General features: G+C 38.6%; 1 protein-coding gene across 1 annotated transcript in view; it reads right to left on the reverse strand.

Moving 5' to 3' along the window:
• Positions 1 to 3,382: 3,382 nt before the first annotated feature.
• The window catches only part of ANKRD31 (ankyrin repeat domain 31), a 65,522-nt gene continuing 53,354 nt past the window's right edge, over positions 3,383 to 15,550 (reverse strand). The window contains exons 24-26 of the mRNA XM_061475712.1: positions 12,747 to 12,937; position 12,370; positions 3,383 to 3,995 (exon numbers count right to left, since the gene is read on the reverse strand). Of these exons, the coding sequence (XP_061331696.1) occupies positions 3,844 to 3,995; position 12,370; positions 12,747 to 12,937 (344 nt within the window). The 3' untranslated portion in view covers positions 3,383 to 3,843. The remainder of the gene's footprint in view (positions 3,996 to 12,369; positions 12,371 to 12,746; positions 12,938 to 15,550) is intronic.

Consider the following 15,550-nt stretch of genomic DNA (forward strand, 5'->3'; position numbering starts at 1 on the left):
CGCCGCCCGCCCCGCAACCTGGCGGGCAGGAGGAGGAGGATGGGGAGCCAGGGGGACCCGCAGCGAGGTGCCCGGGAGCGGAGCCGGCACCTGGGCTCGGAGAAGTCCCGGGATGGCAAGGCGAGGAGAAGGAGGCGGGAGCGCAGGTCCACGCTGCGGCTTTGCCGTCACTGTGGCGCGGAGGGAGCCCGCTCGGCCGGAGGAAGCGACGGGGCTCGGACGCGCCCCGGTGCCGCCGGCCTGGCTGCCGGAGCGGCCCTAATGGATGGGCTTCTGCCTCCCTGGAAGGGCCCGCCCGCGGCCCGGGCTCCTGCGGAGCTCCTCGCCCTCCTCTCGGGGCGGCCGCGGCCTCTGCTCGGCAGCCCGCGGAACGCACAGACGTGCCAAGGGCCGGGGCGAGCGGCGGGTGGGCGCGGGGCAACCGCCTTGAACCTCTGCCAACAGCGAATGACCTGCCCTCGTACTCGGATACCGCGGTCCCCCTGCGACGTGCCGGCAAAGACTGGTGTTTTAAGGTCAGGTTGAGAGGCTGGGCTCTGCTCTCCGAGGCACCGCTCGCCTGCTGCACCGGTTCGGTCGGCAATTTAGAAGACGCCGCCAGAGCGGAAAGCATGTCTGCTCCCGCAGCGCAGACCTCGCAGCTGGGCACTGTTGTGACAGCTCCGGCTGAAGGCTGCTAATTGCTTAAGCCACTGTAACCGAGTTGTATGTAACCGTATGCCTCGGCTCCTTTCACAGAAACACAAGTGAAATCAGGACACTACTGCTGGACAACTCACCTGCAGGTTAATCTGCTGTATAATGCTGGTGTAAGTGGTAGAACTTTCTCCGAGAGACAGTCAAAGCCTCAGCAACACCATCACCTTCCAACACCAGAAAAAAAAATAATAGAAAACTTGTGTTTGAATCCTGTTCTACCTTTGAAAGGTTATGCTCCCTTCCCGAGTCGCATTCTTTTCTTGATAGCCTGCAAATGTAGTCATTCGAATTCCAAATCAACTGGTTACTTGACTACTGGTGGCCAGAAGAAAAGCCTGAATCTGATGTATGTGAATGTTCATTCTCTTGATAATTTAAACGTGTTTTCTCCAGTTAACATCAAGGTTTGAAAAACAAGTCTTTGCCTCTGTGCATAATGACAAAACACTTGCCAACTGCAACTGCTCCAATAATTTATACAAATTCTTAAGGCAACATGATTCTAGTATCACGTCAGTGTGCCCTTTCCCACCCCACAGCTGCATTTCCCCATCAAAGCCCCAGGGAGTATTTGTGCCTCGCAGTACGTCAAATCCCTTTCCAAAGCTGGCCTTCATTCGTATGTTTCTCTTACCTTAACTGCTGTTACTGGTTATAGTTCAGTTTGCCTGCAAGAAGGTGCAATGTTTTGTGCTGATCCTCTGCCTAGAGTGAATTTAGCTGTATCTTTGCCTTTATTTCTTTTCCCTGTGTCTCCCTTGCTTATACCTTCTCATAACCTCTGGCCTGTGTTATTCAGGAGGTCAGCTTATCACACTGGACCTTGCTGGCCTTAAAACTTATGAATCGCGCGTTGCACTGTCTGCCTCCCGGCTGCTTATCATCCTTCCCACTCTCATTATTTTGTTTTCTGCCTCGCATTCTTTCTCACTGGTATTAATCTTCCTACCGATTTTTTTAAACTCCATCTCAGCAATAAATAAATAAATCAATCCATGCAAATATGAATCTGAATTCATGGCTTTTGTTCACTGCATCACCTCTTTCTCCTCTTACTCCCCATCTGAATATAAATAGCAGCCAGAATGCCAGGAGTTTTGTATTCTTTGCATTTTATGTCCTTTCTACTTTAACCTTCACCACAGAAAGTATGTGCTAACTCACGGCCTAGGAGTGAAGAAGGGCTTTACTAAATGAAAGACCTGAACAATCAAAGGAGCAGGAGGGGCTGCTGTTTGTGAGTAGAAGCTTTATCACTCTGCTGTAGTTAGGAACACCAACAGCTGCCTGTCCTTGACATGCGATAACAGCTTATATTTTTATGCACAAGTACACTTAGCAGAAATTTAAGCAGAGAAAACAAAACACCCTCTTCAAGACTTTCAGCCACCTCTTAATGGATCTTTACATTAAGATTCCAGAAGGGAGAACAGAGAAAGTTCAGCTGTGAGAAGACTTGGGAAGCAGAATTCTACATTTGTTAGTCATATTAAAACATATGCTGTCAAACTAACACCTTTCTCAACATGCTTATATACAATATTGGGAAAAAAAGCACCCCAAACTGGTAGCTTATTTTTACATATAGCATCAGCAAGAGACGGTGGTTTTCTTGTAACACTTTGCACTTTTACCTCTTTGCCCAGCTTGAATCAGATTTACTGTCCCTGTATTTTAGGGCTGCCTTAGGTCATGTGATCACGTTAATATAATGGACTACAAGCATTAATGTCAAATCTTCCCAGTTTTTATACATTAATTTTATTAGACATCTTGTAACAAAGAAAACACATCAAACAAAAGACTAATTCAGTAATTAACAGTCAAAAGTCTTTCACTTTTCAGTGAAAGTGGAATTTGAATTAACACTTCCTTCAAACCAGTATGCCTTTAGGTTTGTTTTGCTGCTGCAGCTGTGAGACTGCTCAATTTTCTCTGTGTGCAAAGTGACCTTTATGAAATACCTGCCACTCAGTAGCCTTTAACTTCTTTTTTGACTTCCAGGCAACCTGCATTTCTTTATCCTTGCAGCCCATCAAGCTGTGTTTGCTTATGCATTCCAGGGCACAGTATTAGCTCTCTGCACATCAGACCCCTCTCCCTTACCTAGAACACCTTCTGTTTAAAGCACTAATCAAATCTCCCCTGAACAGCTCTTCAAACTCCAGCTAGTGAGCTCAGATGGTTATGTAGTGACAGGAGATACTTCTCATCCCATACACTTTAGTTAGTGTATGCAGGTGCTATTAGCACCTGCTAGAGTAGCAGGTGCTATTATTTCATCTCTTCTTTTAATTCAGAGAATGAAAGAGCAAGAATGCAGATATCTCTCGTGGCTGTCAGATGTGTTATAAATACACTACTGAGGCAGTCACACATTGTAAAATTAAAGCAACTAGAAATCCTCCAGAGATCCGTGTGAGTAGCTAAGATATTGTTAGATGGAAAGAACCGTGTTTCGCAAACAGGCTGACTGTATTTCCTGCCATATGCCAGCACATTTTCTATCAGAAAGACTTGGCTGGAACATGAATGGAATTTCCCTGAGCACTTCTAATGGCTAGGACTCCTCTTTTAACCTCTCTCAGCACCCACCCCCTTCTCAAACATTTGTATTCATCCACACCACATAAAGCAAAGCTGCTGGTGATTTTCAAAGCTGTCCATCCTGATTTTTCACCTAACCTAACAGCTTATGCTATTACACAAACAGGTGCAAACATTTCTGACAGCACATTCTCAAGCAGAGGGGTTCCAAGTTTAGGTGTAGGAAGTGACTATCAGTACTGATACCCATCTGGTTCTGTACAGCCCCATCAAGCATGGGCAGCTGCTGAAATCAGTGGATTTTCATACAGAGATATCAAGTTGTAATATAAATCACAATGAGCACCACTACATAACAGTCCCTGTCTACTTCCCCATTTCTTAATCTTACAGGACAAAATTTAACATTGACAGTTATCCTCATCTGCTACAAAGTACTCCCTTGTTCCTCATTTACCCAAACAACCTTTCAGTTAATTCCAAGCGCTGGTCAAATTATTTATCAACATGACAATAACAAAGCACTTAGTTTTAAAACCTCAAATGTTTACTTTCAACTGACAGTGAAGAAAAAAAATGCTAGCACTGAAGAAGTCTTCAGAATCCAAAATCTTTACATCCTTTGTAGAAATTCCAGTACTTTTCCATTGCAGTGCATGGTAGAAATTCCTCTTTGGGTACCATTATTATGTCATGGAATTGAAGAAAATGTGCCAGACTTTCCACTGAGTTGAACTGGACAGAAGAGCCTATTGAAAATGAATGCAAATGATTACAGACTGTATATTAAAGTAATGGAAAGCAATCAATCACTGGCCCTATTATCTAGAAAGGTGTTCATATCTTGTTAGAACCACTTAAGCATTAGCCATCTGCAATGGAATCTGTAATGTGTCCTAGGAATCTTGTAGTGTTAAGACCCCGGCCATCTTATCAGTATCTCTCACTTGCACTCAGACTTCAGTGAGATAGCGGCCATACTACATGGTGCTCAGGATGAGAATTCAACCATCTTGGTCATTTTCACCTATGTATCAGGAAAATGCAGTTGTTCTTCAGCATTGCTTGAAATTCACGTATTACATCCACAACAGGTAAGTTTAGTCTACTTTCCCAAAATTAAGGAATCATTCTAACAGGGAATGCACTTGTACAGTCTCCAAAAGACTATATATAAAGGAAGGTGTACATCTGTATGCAAGAAATTGCAGGACTGAACAATGGTTATCTGCAATATTTAAATATCTGCTGGACTGAAACAACTATTGCAATGCACAAACTTAAAGCCCTTGTGTCAGTGCAGGAAAAGCTGAACTTTTACTTTTCATTGTTAAAATCAGTAACAAAGTGACCACTGTAAAGATCCAGCCGGAAGAAATTTTACTAGACATTTTCTCCTTTTCTCATTTGAAACTTTTCTTCATTTTCTCAAATGAAAAATTTCTCATTTACTAGACATAACAGCACCGACTCCAAAAGACACTGGACTGTAGTTTTCAGTTACTTGCTTTTCTTTCATCATTCATCCACACTTTCTCCCCTTGGTACCCTTGCACAAAATATCAGAGCTCCTGAGCTGCCATAACCAGCCTAACACAGAAACCGCCAGTCAGGGTAGAATGTAGATGTAGCAGATGTTATCAAGAGAGGAAAGGCTGTCATGAAAGTAAGGACAGGTTCTGATTGTTGTGTTAGTTTTGGTTTGTTGTTTGGGTGTTTTTTTCAAACACAACAGTGTTCAGATGCCAGACTGTAAGCAGTGGAGAAAGGCCTCATTGTAGTGCCTTGGTTTACAGAAGTAAATTTAGTAAGGTAAGGAGCACACAGGAAGGGTCTTTCTCTGCTTTCCTACCCTTGCTGTCTTCTTAGGTGCTCTCAGTTTTCTGCCATCTTCATGAACTACAAGATCAGGTATCAATCAGTACCAATAACTGAATGAGCTTTTTTCCCATAAATCTGGGAAAAACACATGTCACCTCTTAGTACTTTTTCCATGATGCTTGTCAAGGCTTTTCTGTCTCTGTTGGCATCTATTTTAGCATTATAGTTTTGAAACTATCCTAAACTGTGTTTCCATTTTGTTACAGTCTTACAAGACCTTGTCTCTGTGGCTGCTAAGAGCCTGAAAATTGTATTTACAAAGAATTCCTGTTAGTGGTGAAACTTTATAAATGTCAGACCAAAATCTCCAGTTGCACTAAGGTTAGTCACCAGAAGTCACACTTCTGTGCAGAGTCACCATTTTATGATCATTAAAATAGCCCTTTAAAGATCACTTTTTAAAAATAGCTTTCCTCCATGTTTTTCCAAGCAAGAAAGTGCTGGAACTACACAGAAATTAAGCATTTTATAACTATTTTACTTGTATAAAATGAATTTAAATGCTTTTGCAGTTTAAGCAACATATTTGAGTCAATTTACAGGTATGAGTTAATCCAGTTTCAATATTTCTGTGAAACAAGAATATTATATCTGAGGGAAAGAAGAACTGATTTGCAGTATCAGTTTGTATCAGCAAAGTCAGAGTAGTATCGGCAAAGTCAGAGGAGATTTTATTCTGACTCAAATGGATCTGGTTCAGTGCAGGTAGTCTAGACGTGGGCTACAGATGAGTAAGCAAAGAGAATGACACACTTAAAGGTAACAGCATTTGATCTAGAGTAAAATACAAGGGAGTATTTAGAACAAAAAGCTACCTTAAGAGTTTTCAAGTTTCTTGGAAATTATCCACCCTCCTCTCAAGAACTTACAAACAAAGATTAGTCACAATCCAGACTCTCAATAGTCCTTATCCATTCAAACCAAGTAAGGTCTTGTAAACGACAGCCAGTGTCTCGCATGAATATTTTTGGATCCTCTCATTCGTTAAAAACCTGCTGCTGAATTGAAGCACATGAGTTCTGCCCATGCTGGTGGTAATTTTGAAAATAACTTTTCTGTCAGCTGATCAGGACCTGGTACCTTGGAAAAAGAGATGTCTGTGGACAGACTGGTACTGTAAGTCTAGGTTCTGACAAAGTACTATGCTTTCCTGTCTTGTTTTAGTTTTTTATTTCTCCCTGCTCCCCTCCTCCCTCCAAAATGCCTTTATTTTTCTCTGGGTCTCTCCACAGTTTTTGATTCACTTCATGTGATACAGATCTTTATTCTTTTTCCTCCTCTTGGAGGAATATGTTGGAGGACAAGGTCTCTGCCTTTACAAAACCAATCAGTATGGAGTGCTCTTTTTCTAATACTCACACATATCATGTCAGTCAAACACCTGAAGTTAAGGTGTCCATCCCCTGAAAAATACAAGCCAGCAGGGATTTTGGCTAATTGCTTTGTGATCATCTGTGTCCACCTCTATCCGATTTCAAAAGCACTTTTTTCCCCCTGAGAATTAATTTATCAAGTGATCCTAAATTATGCATGATGCATATTTTTTGCACTGAAAAAAATCAAAGGTTATTTATAACATCTTACTAAATAAATAAATCATTTGAGTTTGGAAGCTACCTAATGGACTATAATGACCAGATACTTCATAGCACAGCTGTAATAGTGCCAGAAGAATTTAGAGCACCTTCTGATAGTACCTTAGCATACAGTTCATTCCTTCACATATCAGACACGAGTCACCATGAAAGATCTGTAGGCTTAGTTGATCATTTGCTTGCAACTAGAGCTTGCATAGCAATAATGCGGAACTTAATTCCAATTTCTACAATTCACTATTCTGTTGCTTCTAGATAACATGCTAGATTTGAAAAAGTAACATGTATATAGTGGAGGAAGAATAGTATTCCTCAGAAGTTCATTCTGCTGTCCTTCAGTGAGACTGGCAAAACCGACGTCATAAAGCAGAAAAAAAGATTAGGTATATAGACTCATTCTTTGAAAGTATTTAATAACAATGGCCTTTCTTGTTAAACTCTGTATCTGCATGGAAAAAGGACTTGTGGGTATGATTAAAGATTAAGAATTTATGCATTTTATTCTAAAGCATCAGTTTCAAGGTTTATGCTGAAATATCTGATTATTTTATGTTTCATGTATCAGAAAGTATTGTTCCCACAACACAGATCTGAAGATCTTATACTTTTGTGAGAGACAGGGTTAGGAAATCTTTGATTCTAAATGTCTGAAAAACTAACAATATTAATAATGCTTTATAGCTTTCTTGCAAGCGTTGCCTACATAAGTGATATAAATACAATATATTATTCCCCATTAAAATGTACAGATACATAATAATTTTATACAGTAACTGTTTTGTCTCTTCTCCTAGATACATCTGGTATATGCCTGTTAGACAGTAATAAATACGTTATATAATAGAATACGTTCTGAATTATTCTTCTTCAGGGTCCTTGAATCAGTGTATTAAGATGTGGTTAAGTTTTTTATTTAGCAATGTGGGGAACTCAAAACTTCCAGTCTCTTACAGAAATCCATCAATGTTGCAGTATTCTATCAGCAAACATGAGAACAATTTAAATCTCAGTGACTCCTACTTTCCTCAGTATAGCTGTAACATGATTTTTCCTTAGAAGGTGAGAGAGGTATGATTGACGTATATGTAAAATACCAATCAGGAAATGTATACATCCTCCCACAAAAGAATCTACATTCAACACTGAATTTATACAGAAATAAAATATTATAAGTACTTTTAAAAAGCCCCATAGTAGCTTATTCCATTTTTCTCACACAAATATTTTTATACAGCTTTTTGAGAAGCCTTTCAGTTTCTCAATGAAGTCAGTCACTCTATTTAAATATCAAATACAGAGTTGGAATTCAACAACAACAAATGCATACACTAGTAGCCTTTATTAAAAGGCACTAAGATTGCTTTAAAATGATTCATAGGAGATTATTTCCTGGTATGACTAGCAGGGTGCACATTCACACCATACATATAACTTATTATTTTGAGTTATTATTGTATACTTGATACACTTGTACAATCTTTGGAAGTAAAATGCCTGGGTCTCTGAAATTATTTCTAACCATTTTATAAAACATGAACTTAATGTGCCAAAATAGTGGATAAAAAGCAATTCCAGGGCCAACCTGGAGTAATTAAAACCAGAACAGTTTAAATTTTTTGCAGTTTATAGCACACTGGCATGCAGACTGGAAGAAACAGAAGACAAAGTCTAAATTAAGTTTCAGCTCAGGTCAGAACAGCTATTTGATAGAAAAAACAATAGCTCATGTTTTTCATGCACTGATAAAATCTACAGGAGCTGTGACTCATTCAGTGGGTTTTATGTACAGCTTCAGAAAAACTTCTAGAGCTTTCTCCTAGACTGTTATCATGTGTTGAATTAAAGACAGAATTGTTTTGTTTAGAAGATTTGTCCCAACTTTGCTGTAAGTCACTCCTGAAAAAAATCCCCCAAAGATGTGTAACATAATCTGAATGCTCACCAAGGAAGATCATCAGGTAACCTCTTAAATGCTTTCATTTGACATGACATTACCAGTGTGGTGTCAAAAAAGTCTCTCTTCTCTGTTTCAACTGAAGCAGTAGCTGAAGCCACTGCCTCTGAAGCTTGCTGCTCATCACACTGCCTTTCTTTTATTGCTTTCGTAAGTCAGATAAGAAAAGATAGATGTATTCTAGGAAGATTATCTACAACAGTTCTGTTTGTCTTAGTCTTCTCTTGGTCTCCATGGGAACAGCAAAGCAGATAAAAAATGTTACAGTGCAGCTGATGAGTTAGGAAGATGGGTCAGTTATAAAAATGTTTCTTTTACAACTTGCTCCACAAAGTAAAAAGCCCAGAAAGCCAGTGTTTAAGGTTCTTGACTAGGAGTTGGTTTACTTTTAGCCAGGCTTCTTCAGGAAACATGGTTTCTGTGTGCAACAAAAAGAAGCAATGGTTACAAGTTTTAACAAGTAAGATTCCAACTAGATATGTGGGAAAAAAAATCACCATGATCATGCTTAAGCACACGTATACCTTGTATGGACATGTTAAGGAATGTCCACCCTTGAAGATACTCAGATCTTGACTGGACAAGGCACTTAAGCAACCCTATCGAACTTGGAAGTTTGTCTACTTCCAAACAGAGGTTGGACTAAAGACCTTCAAAGGCCCCACCTAACCTACATTAGTCTACGGTTCAGTACAGTCACACTGTCATTTTTCAAGTAGTTCCCCAGTTTCACAGAAACCTGACTGATAGATAAGAAACTGAAATGAAATTCTTAGAACTGGCTTCCATGGCATGTAGTCCTCAAGAGCTGCTCTTTTTTTCTTTTTTTTTAAACTTTTTTGCCTCCTAAAAAGTGAATTTTATGTGGCTGTTACTGGCCACATAGCTGAACTCTGAATCAGTCATGCATCATTCTACCTCATACCTTGCTGACAGTCAAATAAGAGTAGGTGAAAGAGTTTGGAAAGGAAAAGTGTGCAGATGGAGGAAGCCTATACTTCAGTTATGGCATTCAGAGTTACTGGAAAATACATCTTCATAAATTCTGCTGACAAACTATGTGTTGCTTTTTAAAGTATGTAAGTACCTAAAGGTAATGCCTGGAACTTTGAAGTCCTGGAAGATACTTACAAATATTTTGTCTGCAAGACATGAAGGTGGGAAAACAGTATAACAGCTGCTGCAATTTGAGATACCTCAGAGAAGGAGAAAGATTACGGATTGAGTCTTTGCCTACAATCTCACTTTGCTTCCAAAGTGAAAATACAAGGAAAATGCAGGTCATCTCTGTCTTCTACAGTCACATAAATGGGGGCATTGTGTAGCTGATGAGTATTCTGCTAAAGGTAACAGGGAAAACATTATTAGATGCCAGTGCTTTGGTTTTGTGCTCTTTGTTGTTGTTGGTTTGTTGTTTGCTTGGTTTGGTTTGTTGGGGGTTTGTGTGGCTTGTATGATGTTTTGTTTTGTTTGTTTTTTAACATGTCCAAGTAATTCTCCCATATTATTACCACCATTATTGATGGTGATGATGTAATTCTCAAAAAAAGAAAAAAATCAGATATACAGAATCGAGCTCTTTTAAGGCATCCCATTTCGTTAGAGAAAAAGAAAATAAAATTAACCTTGGTGTTCTTAGTTTGAATCTTGCTTTTCAATCTCTAAACTACATTAATCATATTTTCCAACATGAAAGTAAGAATAGTAAAGATTTCTAGTGAAAGTAGTTTCTTACATAATGTCTGAGCCTGAGCAGAATCTGGGGCTCTGAATTGAAGTACTATACATATCACAAAATATATTGCAAGTTTTCAAGAACAGGTAATATTTCTTTGCGTTGCAATTACATGGAGTTTTATACATATTGCAGGAAAAATATACTACAATGGGTTAGGTTTGTTGCTTGGACTAGTACCAAAGTAATATCTTCATCCAGTTCAAAGATACACATGAGATCCCTCTTCTGAGGAGTTTACAATTCGAAGTCTAATGGCAGATTCTTGCAAATACATACACGTGATGCTTGCTAGTGGCCCAATTTTACACCTATCTAGGAGGTATTGAAATACTGAATAGCTTGGTTTCATTCTACTGAAGCAATTCATTTGGATTTAAATATTCTCCTGCCAAGTCAGAAGTTTCAGCATCACAACTTTGTACTGGTGCGCAAGATGAGAAGTTAAGACTGATTGGCAAGAAAGCTGAAATTTAATTACTCTTGTAACATTTTCAGGACTAGTGAAGGCCAGAAAGTAAAGTAGTTAAAAGCCAATTTATATACCTGAGTTTTATAGTCAGAATTTATTTAGTGTGAAGTAAAGCGGCAATGCCATTGTGTATCTGACTGGTTCTTTGGAAACAATTGTAGAAGGCAAACAAATACAGCAAACCCATTTATGGGCTATGGGGCTTCTCATAGCATTTCCAAAGCTTCATTTAGAAGATTTCACTTTCTTCACTTCATTAAGGACACTCAATGAAATAATCACCCTGAGGCACTTACTTTAACAGGAATTCCCTTCTTAAGTAGGAGTTTGCTTTTCAGAGTTTGCTTTCAAAAATATTTTGGTCAGACTGTGAAACCTGAAAAGCTTCTCCTCAGAACTGAATGAGAAAGGTTTAGGATCTGTAAGACAGAGATGTAGAAACTGGACTGGTGGTTTTTAAAGGTTATACAGCATGTTTAGCTCTTCCTTCCTTCAATTAACAGGGTAATTGTAATAGTATAAACGAAAATGTATATATGGAAAAACATTCGTGTATATTTCCAATGTACTAATTTTTGTCTTATTATGAATCTCTAATTTTGCATAATCCCCGCTGTCAGTGGTTACCTTTGCTACAAAATGGATTTGCTATACAGGCTTATGATAGCAAGGGCCATATGTCTACAAAACCGTTACCTTGGTAAGCAGAACTAAACCTAGTAACTATTTTAGAAAACATGAATGTGGCTGTTCATCTCTTCAGCAGAGAAACACAATTCCTATGAGTTTTAATCTTTCCAATTCATTTAAATCTGGGTTGATACATAGATTTGAACATCATCTACTATACGATCTATTTTTTGTAACTCCAAATACCACCTCCCTCCAAATATTCTGCCCTGGCATTTAAGACACTAAGTCTACTTGCTTCTATTATAAAAAAAAAAAAGAACAAAAAAAAAAAAACCCAAACAAAACAACCAACCACAAAAAAAAAACAACCAAAAGTGGCATAACAAAGTATTTTTTGCAGAGGATTCACAGATTCAGAGTTTACTTAAGTTTACTTAATCCTTTGTACTGTAGCTGCAGGGATAGACATACAGAAGCATAAAGAGTTGCCTTATAGCGTGGCTACACTTCCAGTTTGCAATGGCTGACACCATTACTGTCTCCCACAGCAGATCCAACTCAGCACTTGTTAGCCACTTCAGTGTAGAGTGTTACCCAACACTGGGCACAGTGGGGGTTTGAGCTGACTCCTCTGATTTTGCAAAGTGGTCAAACAGGTCATCCCTCTGCGATGTAATTAAAGGTGGTAGAGGCAAAAATCCTGGGTCGTAGTGCAGTAAGCATGGTTCACATTGTACAAATATTACAGATAGGGTTTAACGTGCAATCAACATAAAAATGTAACACTGAAACCACAAAGTTACAAGCTCAGTCAACTCCAAAAAGATCACAGCATCTTCAGGAATGGTTTCACTCTTCCCTTTAAATTAGATTACATGATATTATTCAGCAATGCTTTTGTATCATATTTCTCCATCTAAATCCAGAAGACATTTGTCTATGCTATTATTTTGTGGAGATATTTAACCAAGTATTTAAAATAATATGCAGTCATTTTGTTGACTACATCAAAACAACAAAATGTTTCTCGTTTGGACACAGGAGAGTTGAACATATTAAGCTCTGAAAAATGTAATTCAGATGACCCATGAGCAGAGTTGTAATTTCTCCCCAGCTCTCTTTCTCTCCCACACACAAATCAATTCCACACCACCTACTTTCTTTTTCCTTCTGTATCTCTCACATAGCCCTTGCACCCACCATTAGGATTTTTAGGCAGATAAAAACAGCCTTAAATTCCCTGGTAACAGCTGCTTCTCTTTCAGTGCATGTTTGCGCAACTTCTGCTTGTGGTAAAGATGGGGGTTTTGGCTGCGTATTGCTTAGGTCAAAAGTCCCAAGAGGCTGAGCAATGGAGACAGTACCAGGACCCTGATGGTGCTGGTTGTGGTTGCTGGGATCCTTCGTGATAAAATTCTTTCCTGAGAGCATAAGAAGATCAAGACAAATTTGTTCTAAGAACAAACAGTACTGTTTAACGCTGATGGTTTCATGGCTTAATACAGAGAGGAGTTTGGGGTTTTATTTTTCTTAAAGGTAAATACTTACGTTTTCGCTTAGATTTATGCCACCTAACACATGTAAAGGCAGACTTTCTTCTGTTCCTTTACCAGTCCAGCCATAGCTGCTATAAGATGACTGCTTCTCTCTTTTTTTAAAATATATGTCATCATTGATAAAATTACATTAGATGCCACAAAAAATGAACTTGAAAAGTAGCCTACTAAATATATGTGTTTCGCTGCTTGTCTCAAGGAAAACAGAAACATATAATAACACATATGATCACAGCAAAACTATTCGTACTTGCTTTCATGCAACCTTATTGAGTTCAGCTACGCACTTTATCCGATACCTGAAAAAACATTAACATAAACCTTCTGAAACAGGCCCCGTAGTTCAGCCATTAAGAAATCATCTGGATTCCCTTGAAAACACTCTTTATTCCACGTAACTTTGGGGTCTTCCATGAAATAAAGGTGAGCAAGAGTTGTTCTAATCTTTACAGGTGGCTAACAATTACTAAAGGCAGCAAGAGACTGCCAGAGCACAAGAATTGCACTAGTTATGCTGTTTCCCAAAGACCATCTTCCTGAAATAGCAATGTGCAAAACGAATGTACAGATTACACTTTTTGTAACAACTGGATGTGGTTTTAGTTCAAGTAACTTTGCTGGAATTTCAATATGAAATATCTAATGCCAATATCTGCTCTGCAACTTACAACTGTTTTTCAGCTGACATCCGCATATTAACATGGCTTGTTATTCTTGGTCCTTTTTAGCAAACATTACGTCATCATTACATGTACCAGAAAGCACAGAGGAATAAATTCCAAGCCACATAATCACTGTTTCTTCTTCTTTTCTATATACAGATAGTCTAAAAGTATGTTTACTTTCTTAATGTTTAGTTCTCTCTCGGGCTTGAATGCAGTAATTCCTGCTTTCTGCTAGTGTGATCCTAGAAGAGACTAAAGGCTCAGACTCAAACATGGGGCATAAAGTGAAATTTAGTTAGGATTTAGGTGACTAATTCCAAAACTGCAATCTTTAAAGCTTCAGTTACATACCTGCATTTGTCTGGGACTACTTTACTTAATGTGCTCTTCAAGTTTTTTGTGTTAACGTTCCTCAGGTATCTAAAAATCTGCTGCTACACTAACCTTGAAGCACCTTAATCTCAACCAAGCTGAAAAGCTAGGACTAGGACACTTCTTATGCTGGCAGCCACAGAAGAGCAATTCCTTAACCTGTTTTTGCCTAGGGACCTTGATTTGGTCAAGGTTCTTAAAACATGCTTCCTAAACTGGGCTCTATACAAAGTTCAGTGGTAGCTGCTTCTTTTTTGAAAAAGATCACTGGACACAGCCGCTGCCTGTATCATTTTCTTACCTCTTCATACAGCAGCTCAATGAACACTAAGTTAAGATATGGGAAACTGGAAAGAATGTGTGAAAGGGGTATTTAAAATAATAGGTTATTTAAAATAATAGCATTCTCCTCCAAAAATGCTCAAATTATCAGGCCCCAGTCTTCTTTTTAAATGATGTTCTGGGATACATAGAAAAATTTCAATTCAACAACACAGTAAAAAATAAAAATAAAAATTGATTTTCCACAAAAGGAGGATGAATAAAATACACACACATTTTAAGTACATTATAGAGATAAAAGAGTGCCTCAGAATGTCCCCAGGCAAGTGGAACAGAATAGCTCACATCCACACCAGCAAATTTTCCTGTGCTTTCAAGCAGAATGGCTATAGGCAAAGTGCCTGTTGGGAACTGCCCCTGGAACAATCTAACTCCTGAACAGGGCCTGGAAGCCATCTGGGAGCTACCTGATTCCTGTAACTGTTCTCACAATACAACAGTGCAGGTTAATCTTCTTCTGGAATGACTTAAGGCACTGTTTGATTTATCTGTCCACACAGTACCTGGAACAGAACTGAAACTGAGAAAAGAGAAACTTTGGCTTTCTCTCCCTCATTTTCTCACCTAGGGCTAATGGTTAGGCATTACTGTGATCTTAAATTACATCTGACAAAAAAAAAACTTCTTTAACTACTTTTCCCAGATTACACTGGACTGTTTGTGAAAAGCAGGAAAAAAACCCCACCAACTTACTGATATTCAGGCTGATTTTTGTCTGTCAAGAGTATTTTTTGAATAAATGAATTTCTGTGTTTTAGAAGTTACAGTATTTATCGTAAATTTTCCACTATAAGAATAATTTTCAAGAACTAGTGGAGTACTCAAAAACCTATTAAGCAGTTAAAAGACTAAATACATTTTAAGTCACTTACAACTGGTATAAACTTAGGTTATGAAGCAGGGCAAGGTAAACTCATCATCTGGATGCTCTTAGCCTGAAGCAAATTCCAGTCGAACATGGTACTTTGAATACCAAATCAGTTATTTTAAATTATTATTTTTTAATATTTCAATTTATTTCAATTTATTTTAATTTATTTCTAGCATGATAACAACAAATCAAGCCTGGTATTCCAGTTCATGTGAGTGAGGTGCAGTG

This window comes from Pezoporus flaviventris, unplaced genomic scaffold, assembly GCF_033815535.1.
Source record: "Pezoporus flaviventris isolate CSIRO_AGI_PZ_B2104156 unplaced genomic scaffold, CSIRO_AGI_Pfla_v1 ptg000090l, whole genome shotgun sequence".
Lineage (NCBI taxonomy): Eukaryota > Metazoa > Chordata > Aves > Psittaciformes > Psittacidae > Pezoporus > Pezoporus flaviventris.